General features: G+C 41.7%; 1 protein-coding gene across 3 annotated transcripts in view; it reads left to right on the top strand.

Annotated features, from left to right (window-relative positions):
• The first annotated feature begins 310 nt into the window (after positions 1-310).
• LOC129813204 (thyrotropin receptor-like) overlaps positions 311-13,523 on the top strand; it is a 32,634-nt gene continuing 19,421 nt past the window's right edge. Inside the window, exons 1-9 of one of the 3 annotated variants that reach the window (XM_055865474.1) lie at positions 311-676; positions 1,326-1,397; positions 1,628-1,702; positions 4,629-4,703; positions 6,211-6,285; positions 9,574-9,651; positions 10,007-10,075; positions 11,033-11,110; positions 12,414-12,602. In XM_055865474.1, the coding sequence (XP_055721449.1) occupies positions 468-676; positions 1,326-1,397; positions 1,628-1,702; positions 4,629-4,703; positions 6,211-6,285; positions 9,574-9,651; positions 10,007-10,075; positions 11,033-11,110; positions 12,414-12,602 (920 nt within the window). In that variant the 5' untranslated portion in view covers positions 311-467. Of the gene's footprint in view, positions 677-1,325; positions 1,398-1,627; positions 1,703-4,628; positions 4,704-6,210; positions 6,286-7,775; positions 8,079-9,573; positions 9,652-10,006; positions 10,076-11,032; positions 11,111-12,413; positions 12,603-13,523 lie in introns of those variants that run through there. The other 2 variants (XM_055865475.1, XM_055865476.1) reach the window with 2 other exon arrangements.

The raw sequence follows: 13,523 nt of genomic DNA, 5'->3' as shown, positions 1-13,523 counted from the left end.
AACGTGTGTGACGTCTACAGCCGTTATTTTGCACAATGCATTGCCATCGGGAAACGGGCCCTGGATGGTTCGTATGCATCTACAAATCTCCTGGCCCCAGATCCTACAATCTGTCCAATATGAAAACATTATTGGAACTGTATATTCCCAATAAATAACCTACAGTACAACGCATTATGCTTAAACATCCTGAAAAGTCAGAATGCAACGTAACAGGCTATATAGCCTGTTAAAATAACTCCCCATCCCCATGCCGTGTGAATCAGCCATGTTCAACGCACGCAAATTTCAGATGAACGGAACGCCCCTGTACCGCATCTCTATCAATTTTGACATCGACTTAACTTGGGAGTACATGTCTACATGAGATGCTATACGGGCGAATACAACTTTAATATACCTTGACATTGGAAATTATACTTTAATGTGCCGAATATGCGTTCATAGGCTTCACGCAATACCAAATAATGAGTGAGGATATCCATTCAGTAATATATCTGAAAATGAATCTGATTATTCGTATGTTTATACTTTTCATCGCTTCACCGGTCGATTCAACTGATAACATCGACGTTTGCCCAACTTTTTGCGACTGCACCAAATGGGACAGTACGAAAACAGTGTCATGCTTCGAAATTGACGTCCTACCTGCATTCCATCCCAGCACTAAAGAGTTGTAAGTACACTCGTTTCCGTATCTTTCTACTGTTTCTTTTTTACCGGCCATGTCAGTCAGTCGGAAGTGATGCTGATGTAAAGGAATAACTCCGCAAAAGAGAAGTTCACTTAATTGACATACGACGAATATTACCTGGTAGTGGGGTTTAGTTTGAAGCTACAGTCTGAGATTCAAGAAATCTGTTCAACTGGGGATTTGAATTCTTTATATTTACCTATTGATTCTTACCTCGTGGGTTTAACACAGCTGTCTGTTTTTATCATTACCCATTACCCAACATACCAAGAAGCTATTCTCATCTTGTAAATGTGTATAATCTAATAATAATAATCAGCTTCTATTGGATACTATGTCGACAGAACAATCCCTCTCTCTTTCTGCAGATCTACACTGACCAGTAACCATCATCCCATAGCCCCAAAATATGTTTATATTATCTATATAATGTCTATGGATATAACAGGTCAGGCAATAGTTACTTTGCAGATAACTAAATTAGAAGAAAAAACAGCTAATGAGTATAATAATGTGTTGTAGGGATATTATAGAGATGTGAGAACTAGAATGGATACCATTACACGCACAACACAAATGAAATGAAAAGCACTATACAATGCAATGGACTATCGATGTATTATCATAACAGGTGGCTTGTGGAGACAAGACTGACCTCCATATCTCAGGATGCCTTCGCCAACTTGATCAACATCTCTCACATGTAGGTTATTGTTTGTAACATGTTATGTTATATCTGTAGTGGTAAAAGTATAATATCATAGAACTGAACAGCCAGTCATTGATTATCCCACTTCCATACACTTCCATAGGGCCTACAGGGGAACAGACTGGATGTAGATGTAGCTCAGGACTGTATACATTGTACTACTATCCAATCTGTTCTTGCAGTGAAAAAGTTACACATTTCCATTCTATATTTTTCCCAATCAGTTACATCTCAGATGATGAAAGTCTGAGGAGTCTGGAGAGACATTCCTTTCACAAGCTGCCCAAGGCTATTCACATGTAAGTACAGTAGATTAGGCGGCCCCGCCACAGTCGCTCTTCTTTCTTCGGAAACCCTTCTCTCTTTTATGTCATATATCTATCTACCTCAGCTCAGGGTTGCAGCATATATAGAGCCCCCAATCTACCATCCAGAGTTTGTGTTTTAGCCCAACGGCAGCCCCGCCATGTGGTTTGGAATTGTAACAGGAGGTGCCTGAATCGTTGTTTAGCCTAAAAGGTTTAGTCAAAGAAATATCAATTACATGACCAAACAAGAGACTGAATAAATATTGGAAAATAACATGCATTTACATGAGTTCCAAACGGCTGGCACAGAGGCAGGGCCTGGATTACCGACCGGAGCACATGCCCCGGGGCTCCAGGTGACAGCCACTGATTTTGTTATAATGTTTGAGTCACTCAGATAAGAAAGAAAAAGGCATAAGCCATGTCGAAATATGTAAATCTACAGGAAATATAAGCACATTTTTCTCTCAGCCCAAAGGCAAAATGTTTAGAATTGCAGGAATTCAGTTTTAAAACAGCAAACTTTTCTTTCTGCCACCAAGAGTACGGGGTTCTAAAATGTTATTGCCCAGGGCCCCAGATTTGGTTAGTCCGGCCCTGCATAGATGCTGTTTTTGTTGTGGTTTGAATGGTTGCAGTCTCCCAGACAGCCATGGTAGACATGCACAGACTCTGGGTTGTGGCTTAAGGAAAGGGAAAGGGGATACCTACTCAGTTGCACAACTGACTACATTCGACTGAAATGTGTCTTCTCAAGAGGCAATATACAGCTGCTACATCCTTTCTTTGACTTATAAGTTAATGATATGTAGCCATTGATTCTTCATGAATATAACTTATAAATGTCTCATGAGCTTAGTTCAGCTGTTGTACCCGATCAGAACCCAAAATATAAGCTTGTTTTACTCCAATGTTTGTAAACATATTAAATGTAAATAAACGCTATATAGCCTCGAAACATGGTTATAACTATACTTTCGATATCATGGACGGTCAGTCCTTGCATCCGTAGCTCTGTCTATGAATTTGAGGGGTTACATTTCTCCAGCCCCATCCCTCAGGTTTTTACCAAAACAGGGGCGAGGATTACTGATCCAACCCAATCATTTCACTTCCTGGGTGATTATGATTATGTTCCAGTTTGGTAGAAATGTGTTTCGCACTGGCAACATGGTAACATAGAACATGGTAACATGGTAATATAGAACATGGTAACATAGAACGTGGTAACATGGCAACATGGTAACATAGAACATGGTAACATGGTAACATAGAACATGGTAACATAGAACATGGCAACATGGTAACATGGTAACATAGCATGTGGTAACATAGAACAGGACAACATGGTAACATAGAACATGGTGACATGGTAACATAGAACATGGTAAAGTAGAATGTAACATGGTAACATGTAACATTGTAAAATAGAACATGGTAACATAGAACATGGTAACATGGTAACATAGATTATGGTAACATGGCAACATAGAACATGGTGACATGGTAAAATGGTAACATAGAGCATGGTAACATTGCAACATGGTAACTTGGTAATATGGCAACATGGTAACATAGAACATGGTAACATAGAACATGGTAACATAGAACATGGTAACATAGAACATGGTAACATAGAACATGTTAACATAGAACATGGTAACATAGAACATGGTAACATAGAACATGGCAACATGGTAACAATGTAACATAGAACATGGTAACATAGAACATGGTAACATAGAACATGGCAACATGGTAACATAACATGGTAACATGGTAGCATAGAACATGGCAAAATGGTAACATGGCAACATAGAGCATGGTGACATGGTAATATAGAACATGGCAAGATGGTAACATAAAACATGGTAACATAGAGCATGGTAACATGGTAACATAGAACATGGCAACATGGTAAAATGGTAACATAGAACATGGCAACATAGAACATGGTAAAATGGTAACATAGAGCATGGTAACATTGCAACATGGTAACATGGTAACATAGAACATGGTAACATGGCAACATGGTAACATAGAACATGGCAACATAGAACATGGTAACATAGAACATGGTAGCATAGAACATGGCAACATGGTAACATAGAACATGGTAACATGGCAACATAGAACATGGTAACATAGAACATGGTAGCATAGAACATGGCAACATGGTAACATAGAACATGGTAACATGGCAACATAGAACATGGTAACATAGAATGTGGTAACATGGTATATGGTAGCATGGCAACATGGTAACATCGAACATGGTAAAATGTTAACATAGAGCATGGTAACATGGTAACATTGAACATGGTAACTTGGTAACAAGGTAACATAGAACATGGTAACATAGAACATGGTACCATGAACATGGCAACATGGTAACATGGTAACATAACATGGTAATATGGTAGCATAGAACATGGCAACATGGTAACATGGCAACATAGAACATGGTAACATAGAACATGGTAACGTGGTAACATAGAACATGGCAACATAGAACATGGTAACGTGGTAACATAGAACATGGCAACATAGAACATGGTAACATGGTAACATAGAACATGGTAACATAGAACATGGTAACGTGGTAACATAGAACATGGCAACATAGAACATGGTAACATAGAACATGGTAACGTGGTAACATAGAACATGGTAACATAGAACATGGTAACGTGGTAACATAGAACATGGCAACATAGAACATGGTAACATAGAACATGGTAACGTGGTAACATAGAACATTGTAACATGGTAACATAGAACATGGTAACATTGTAACATTATGGACATTTTGGACTGTGTGCTGTGGTGTTGGTTGTTGTTCAATTGTGTGCGCATCACATTAAGTTACTGTGTGTGTGTGTCTGTGTTTGTGTGTCTGTGTTTGTGTGTGTCACAGAGAAATAAGGAGTATCAGGAGCCTGTCTTACATTGACCCAGAGGCATTCAAGGACCTCACAAACTTAAAGTACCTGTAAGTGGGGGAAATGATTTCATTTAATTTATTTACTCTTATTTTACCAGGTAAGTTGACTAAGAACCTATTTTGATGCAACCATTAACTGTCATGGCAGCTTCGGACCTTATTCACACAAACACATTTCTACGTTCATCATTTTTAATGGGGTAAGAATCAAAGTGATCCCATGCATAAACCTTGCAGATCGAAAACCGCTTCACACCGCAACGATTATTATTTGTATTTGGATACTCACAAACATTCTAGTCTGTGATGGTTTTAAAAAGACCCAACCGTTTATCAGCTACCCACCCCAGCTGTTTATCGTAGAACATTCTGCTGTGAATAAGGTAGAAGAATAGAAGTCAAGTAAAAACATCCACACATGTTCAAGAAACGGAAGAAGCAGAGAACTGTGAAATGGCTAAAATAATCAGTGGTTCAGTCACTTAGTGAATATGTCTCCCAGGAGCCCTTTCAGCGATGAAGTGTTGTCTTGTTCATGATGGTATTCTCCTGTCCTTTTAGAGGACGATGCATTCGTTTCGGGCTTTACTTAGGCTACCTAATTTATAATAATTGTATTTAATCATTTATGCCATTTAGCAGACACTTTTATCCCAAGCAATTTACTTTCATGTGCGCACCATGCTCCATGCTCTACCAACTGACCTACCTGGTCCCATGGTTGTCTTGGCAGCACCTCTATACATAAAGTAAATTATACTTTATCATATATAATTTACCGGTTAGCATAAGTGGCTGAATGACAAATTGTTGATTATAATGGTGTGCAGGAATTACTGGAACGCAGCAGTTACTACAGCTCTCCCGGACAATATCTAGAATGGAAATCCATTCATCAGTATGTGTGTGTGTGTGTGTGTGTGTGTGTGTGTGTGTGTGTGTGTGTGTGTGTGTGTGTGTGTGTGTGTGTGTGTGTGTGTGTGTGTGTGTGTGTGTGTGTGTGTGTGTGTGTGTGTGTGTGTGTGTGTGTGTGTGTGTGTGTGTGTGTGTGTATGGAGGTGTCAGTGTAAGCATGTGTGATAGTATGGGTAGAGACCAGTGTGTGCATAGAGTCAGTGCAAGAGAGTGTTAAAAAAAAAAGTTGTTTCGCAGTCTTATCGCTTCTTTTTTTTTTTGTACATAATGTAGAAAATCACTTATTTTATCAATGAGAAACTGGGTATATGGTGCTGGAAATAATGAATGTGAAGTTATTAGCTTGAGCTTGCATGCCCAGTTAGGTAGAATTTAGCCAATCACAGATGTTGATCAATTAGCTCAGTTGGTAAGTCATTAGCAGAGTTACGTGTGCATGGTGCTCGTTTATAAATAAACCCTGCCTTGTCACTCCAAGACCGTGGTCATACCTGCAGGGTTGACTCACAGAACACTAGATAAAACCCTAGAATGGAAATTGTCATCCCGGCGACTACACCACGGCCATCTTGGTTAATATTGTATCTCTATGGGTAGCCTAGCCCTGATGGAGACTGATACAGTATTTGTTCCACTGCAGGGGTATCTTCAACACCGGCCTGCCATCCTTCCCTGCTCTGGGACAGATCCGTTCCAGCCAGGACGACTTCATCTTGTAAGTGTGTTCGCTTGTTGTCTCCTTCTGGTTGGGCTTTTCTATTATATCGCCCCCACACCACCACCCCAATTATCATCACCACCACCACGAGCACCACAACCACCACCACCACCACCACCAACACCACCACCCCAATTATCATCACCACCACCACCACCACCACCAAATTGACATCTAATTGCCCAGCCTTTGTGCTGCTGTTTTTTCCCTTAATGTGAGTGGCTGTGTGTGTGTGTGTGTGTGTGTGTGTGTGTGTGTGTGTGTGTGTGTGTGTGTGTGTGTGTGTGTGAGTGGCTGTGTGTGTGTGTGTGTGTGTGTGTGTGTGTGTGTGTGTGTGTGTGTGTGTGTGTGTGTGTGTGTGTGTGTGTGTGTGTGTGTGTGTGTGTGTGTGTGTGTGTGTGTGTGTGTGTGTGCGTGCGTGCGTGCGTGTGTGTGTGTGAACCGCATACAGACAGAGATAGGAAGAGTGCTGCGATGAGACAAATCATGGGGATCAGATGAAAGGGTTATTTATAGGAAATTAATTATAAATAAAAAGTTTCATCTTGTTATTATAGTATAGTCGTCATCACCTAACAGTACAGTCCTCATCACCTAACAGTACAGTCCCCATCACCTAACAGTGCAGTCCTCATCACCTAACATTACAGTCCTCATCACCTAACAGTACAGTCCTCATCACCTAACAGTACAGTCCTCATCACCTAACAGTACAGTCCTCATCACCTAACAGTACAGTCCTCATCACCTAACAGTACAGTGCTCATCACCTAACAGTACAGTCCTCATCACCTAACAGTACAGTCCTCATCACCTAACAGTACAGTCCCCATCACCTAACAGTACAGTCCTCATTACCTAACAGTACAGTCCCTATCACCTAACAGTACGGTCCCCATCACCTAACAGTACAGTCCCCATCACCTAACAGTACAGTCCCCATCACCTAACAGTACAGTCCTCATCACCTAACAGTACAGTCCTCATCACCTAACAGTACAGTCCTCATCACCTAACAGTACAGTCCCCATCACCTAACAGTACAGTCCTCATCACCTAACAGTACAGTCCCCATCACCTAACAGTACAATCCCCATCACCTAACAGTACAGTCCTCATCACCTAACAGTACAGTCCTCATCACCTAACAGTACAGTCCCCATCACCTAACAGTATGGTCCCATCCGTATGAAGTTTTAGATTCAAGATCGGGACAGGAGATGGCAGGATCAACAGTCCACAGTAATGGGCAGTACAGGAATAGTTATAAACTGAGGGGGGGTCGAAATACGGTATGGGGGGTGTGGAAATACTGTATGGGGGTGTAGAAATACTGTATGGGGGTGTAGAAATACTGTATGTGATGTGTGGAGCATTTTTTGAAAAATATTAACTGTGTAGGCCTAATATAGTGGATTTAATAAAAATCGGAAAAAATATTAATGGTAATTTCCCCCTCCCCTTCCGTCGGCTCACTCTCGCTCCTTACTAGCCAGTCACTAATTTACGTCAGTGAATGTCGCAGCCAAGGACCCATCAATAACATTAAAGCCATTTAAAAGAAAGAGTATTGTTGTAACAAAATGTATTAGAGTTGTCTTTGGCATGAAGGAACCGAGTACGCACCAGCGGTTTAATCAAATAACAACCGGAGAGCGGGACAAGCGCCCTGAAGCGGCATAGCTAGCTGTTCTAATACCAACAACGTTGCCGGTCAAGGCTAATTGTTCCTTCGAAATGCACTCGGAGACAATTGCACATGTCCATATCATGAGTTCATCTGACTCTGAGTAAGTAGAAGAGGGCTGCCTTCATTGCCAAAAGCTGGTAATGTATTTATTATCAGCTGTGTGTGCAGGGCAGGCTACTGTCTTGTGAGCACTGAACAGCAGCCAAACAGAGCAGTTGCTATGGTTACTCACAATTCTGTCAGGGCAGGTCTGCCGGTTTTGTTTAGCATCTTGCTAGCAGGTTAGGAGAACATACGCAGCAGGTTAGGATCATTAGATTAAGGTTAAGAAAAGGGTTATGGTTAGGGTTAGCTAAAATGCCAAAATTGTCCACGACGCCACTTGAACTTAATGTAACTAGCTACAACCAGATCTGCTCTGAGAACTGTCTTGGTTCTTGATTCTGCACGCAGAGCGGGGACAGAGGAGCAGCTGCAGAGGAAGTTATTTCTGATGGGATGGGAGTGATTTTTATCCGGACGGACAAGAAAGTATAGACCTGTTGCGGGATCATGACCATACGGGATTTTTGTTTGACAAGAATTCTATTTTTACTGCCTTTGTGTCAACCTCTAGACCCGATGTCTTAATGTCTTGCTACTCCAGCCACTTAAGCCAATTGTAGACAGGTACTGTAAAATAAAGGCCGTGGTGCTGAGACCCAGGAGTATCTCTATCCCGTAGAGCTCCTATTAAATTACTAGAGGGGCTATGTCATAAACCCTCATATTGGTCAGGGAGAAATCCAAACCGGTCAAGTTGGAATGAATGGCAGCAGAGGCATAATCCGGATTTTACTGATGCAGGAGAATACAAGTGATGTATTAGAAATGGTATAATATAATTATTGTCAACTTAATATTGTCATATAATATAAATATAGTTTATACAGGTTTTATTTAAAAAATCTGTATAAGAACATACACTTTGAGCTAATTGAAGCAAAGGTAGCCTACTCTTTTCACACGTGCAAAATGTTATGATCCTATAACGGTCTGGCAAGCTAGCTAACAAACAGAGTGCATTTGAAAAAACCATGGTTGACCTTTATTTACACTTTAGTAATTTAGCAGACGTTCTTATCCAGAGCGGCTAACAGGAGAGATTTTTTACCTAGTCGGCTTGGGGATTCGAGACAACGACCTGTGTTTTACTGGCCCAACCCTCGTAGCAGCTAGGCTACCTGCCGCCACATTTATCCCATCATAAGAAGGTTGATGGCCATTCTACTATTCTAATTCCAAGCTCTATCCCCACCTCTGTTCACCGTCCACCATGGAATTTCTCCTCTTTGTGAAAGAATAGGATCTGTAGTTGAGGCAGTGATATAAAACAATGTTTCCAGTCATTGCATCAATAACATTGTTGCATTACTAGCTCAATAAAGATTGGCCATTGGGACTGGTAGATAATAATCAGAACAGACATTCACCAACAGACATTGATTGTATGTCATTTCTCTCTCTCTCTCTCTCTCTCTCTCTCTCTCTCTCTCTCTCTCTCTCTCTCTCTCTCTCTCTCTCTCTCTCTCTCTCTCTCTCTCTCTCTCTCTCAGGGAAATTGTGGATAACCTCTTCATCAGAGATATTCCTGCCAACTCATTCAATGGGATCTCAGAGAATGAAATCACCCTGTAAGTGAACTGTGGATTGTTTCATCTGCTTCTGAGTCTGCTGTACATACTATGTGTATGATTGGAGCTTGGCCTATTTGATGATCCATTTCCTCTGGTCGTTAACATACTAACTCAACAGCTCTGTCCTAGTAGGTGGTATCACACATGTTCTCTCAGAAAATTACTATTACATCATGTCAGGGTTTAACAGGTCAGTGCAACCTAGCTACAGTATATCTCTCTGGCCAGATGGCTGTGTATGTAACAGAAGAAACTAGGAAGATGAAAGACGACGCTGTAACTCTGTAACTCTAGTGAACACCTGTATTTGTATTTACTATGGATCCCCATTAGCTGCTGTGTTGTTTGGCAGGATGTTGAACAGCAACGGTCTGACGGACATCCATCCCTATGCCTTCAATGGAACCAGACTGGAGGAAGTGTATGTAGTAACAGTAGTAATGGATGTATATAGCGCCTTTCAACCAACTGTGCTTTAAATAGTAACCGTGAATCTCACCTCATCCACCACCAATGTGTGGCACCCACCTGGGTGATGCATGGCAACTATTATTGTGCCAGAGCGCTCAGCACACGTCAGCTAGCATGGTGAAGAGGTGAGTAGTGACAATGTGATTTGCGAAAGGGGGTGGGACTATAAACAAGACTATCTGGAGGTCTATTTAGACTATTTGCCTGAGTATTTTACTGACAGAAACTCTTACTGGCAGAAATAAAACTATTGGTGCAAAGGCAGGGGTTATAAAGCATTAAAATGGCAGGGGTTATAAAGCATTATCATGGCAGGGGTTATAAAGCATTATCATGGCAGGGGTTATAAAGCATTATCATGGCAGGGGTTATAAAGCATTATAACCGCAGGGGTTATAAAGCATTATAATGGCAGGGGTTATAAAGCATTATAATGGCAGGGGTTATAAAGCATTATAACGGCAGGGGTTACAAAGCATTATAACTGCAGGGGTTATAAAGCATTATAATGGCAGGGGTTATAAAGCATTACAATGACAGTGGTTATAAAGCATTATAACTGCAGGAGTTATAAAGCATTATAATGGCAGGGGTTATAAAGCATTATAAAGGCAGGGGTTATAAAGCATTATAACTGCAGGGATTATAAAGCATTATAACTGCAGGAGTTATAAAGCATTATAATGGCAGGGGTTATACATTATTATAACTGCAGGCTTTAAGTAAAGTGTGACCCAACTGTTTACCCAACCTTCCTCTCACTGTCTTTGTGAAGCCGGCATCAGTGTGCTAACTTAGCAGTGTTAGCTTAGCAAAAGCTGTTCTTCTCTCCGTTACATTAATAACCCTTTCTTCCATTCTACACTCTTCTCCTCTCTTTCTCATTCTGTCCATCTTTTCTATTTAGGTACCTCTATAGAAATGTGGATCTGGTGCGGTTAGACGAGAAGACATTTTCTGGCGTGATCAGCGGGCCAACTCTTCTGTGAGTGAAAGGCTTTTACTCTTGACCTCTTAAGGATCCGACCATTTTTTTACATTTTCGACTAAAATGACCTGAAGCAAGAATATGCATATTGTTGATACCATTTGAAAGGAAACACTTTGACGTTTGTGGAAATGTGAAATTAATGTAGGAGAATATAACACATTAGATCTGGTACCATCATCTTTGGTGAGCCCAGGTGCAATTTATATTTTGGCCACTAGATGGCAGCAGTGTATGTGCAAAGTTTTAGACTGATCCAATGAAACATTGCATATCTGTTCAAAATGATGTATCAAGACTTCCCAAATATGCCTAATTGGTTTATTAAAACATTTTCAAGTTCATAATTGTGCACTCTCCTCAAACAATAGCATTGTGTTCTTTCATTGTAATAGCTACTGTAAATTGGACAGTGCAGTTAGATTAACAATAATTTATGCTTTCTGCCCATATCAGATATGTCTTTGTCCCGGGAATTTGTTTTGTTACTTACAACCTCATGCTAATCACATTTGCCTACGTTAGCTCAACCGTCCCGCAGGGGGGACACCGATCCCGTAGAGGTTTTAAGAAATCGGAAAGATGTTGGAAAGACATCAAGCCATGCAACTGTGCCAAAGTCCCATAATCCCTTTCAGGAGCCTTTTTATTCAACTTTGTCTGAAAAGTTTTCCATTCAAAAGTGCAGGAAGTGGCCTCCCAAGTGGCGCGGCGGTCTAAGGCACTGCATCGCAGTGCTAGACTTGTCACCACAGATCCGGGTTTAATCCCGGGCTGTGTTGCAGGCGGCCGCGACAGGGAGACCCATGAGGCGTCACACATTCGGCCCAGCGTCGTCTCAGAGGGTTTGACTGGCTGGGATGTCCTTGTCCCATCGTGCTCTAGCTACTCCTTTTGGCAGCCGGACGCATGCGCGCTGACTTCGGTTGCCAGTTGTACGGTGTTTCTTCCTACAAATTGGTGCGGCTGGCTTCCGGGTTAAGCGAGCAGTGTGTCAAGAAGCAGTGCGGTTTTTCAGGGTCATGTTTCGGGAGGATGTAAGGCTCTCGACCTTCGCCTCTCCCAAGTCCGTACGGGAGTTGCAGCGATGGGACAAGACTGTAACTACGAATTGGATGTCACGCAATTGGGGAACAAAAATGGGTAAAATGTACAACAGAAAATTTAAATAATAAAGTGCAGGAAAACACAGGAGATTTCACATTCAAACTGGAAACAACCAAACACATCATTGTTGTTGGGTTTTGTTGTGAGCTGAGAATAGAAAGTGAATTCCGCTCCCCTCTTCTGTCCCCCCCAGAGACATTTCCGAATCAAGGGTGAACTCCTTACCCACAATGGGTCTGGAGGCTGTTCAGAAACTGAAAGCTAAAAACACTTGGGCCCTCAAGAAACTACCCCCCCTGAGGGCCTTCCAGCATCTGCAGAGTGCTGAGCTCACCTACCCCAGTCACTGCTGTGGACTGAGCAAAGTGAAGAGGAGGAGAGGGTAAGAAATAAATAACCTTTATACAACAGACTGGTTTCCCACGCTCCTGTTTACCACTTCTTTCACCGATGTGTGTACATATGTGTGTGCACGTGTCTGTGTGTGTGTGTCTGTGTGTGTACACGTGTGTGTGCACGTGTCTGTGTGTACATGTGTGTGTGCACGTGTCTGTGTGTGTGTCTGTGTGTGTGTGTGTGTGGGGGAAGCTGAATTGAGTACTCAGAATAGGGAGAACAAAATAACTCTTCACACACTACGATCTACAGATGCTGCCAAGTGTGGTTTAAACAACGTTACAAAACACTTTTTTAGTAAAACACACATTGGAGCATGTGTGAAAAAGTGTATAAAAGTCCTCTTTTATATTTTTGGCATACATGTTATTTGACCTTTGAAATCAGCGGATGTGTGGATATGATATTTTGTTTGTTGCTTTAATTCAGGATTGCCCAACCCTGTTTCCTGGAGAGCTGCACTCCTGTAGATGTTCAATCCAGCGTCAGTAATAACTAACCTGATGCAGTTTATCAACCAGTTAAACATTAGAATCAGGTGTGCTAGATAAGGTTTGGAACAACAAAACTAAGTGACCATATCTCTCCAGGAAAAGCGTTGGGCAGCCCTGCTCTAACTAAACATTAAATCCCAGTGTCCATGGATGAATTATTTATCCCGACCTTACATTATGTAGTGCAGTAATGGAATGGTCGGTAATCACCCCTGAAGGTGATCACTGAGAACTCAACCAGCTGGTCGGTAATCACCCATGGAGGTGATCACTGAGAACTCAACCAGCTGGTCGGTAATCACCCCTGGAGGTGATCACTGAGAACTCAACCAGCTGGTCGGTAATCACCCCTGGAGGTGATCACTGAGAACTCAACCAGCTGGTCGGTAATCACCCCTGGAGGTGATCACTGA

Source organism: Salvelinus fontinalis, chromosome 16, assembly GCF_029448725.1.
Source record: "Salvelinus fontinalis isolate EN_2023a chromosome 16, ASM2944872v1, whole genome shotgun sequence".
In the NCBI taxonomy this organism is placed as follows: Eukaryota; Metazoa; Chordata; class Actinopteri; order Salmoniformes; family Salmonidae; genus Salvelinus; species Salvelinus fontinalis.
Note: the sequence above shows the minus strand (reverse complement) of the source record. Positions and strands in the feature narration are given on the sequence as shown.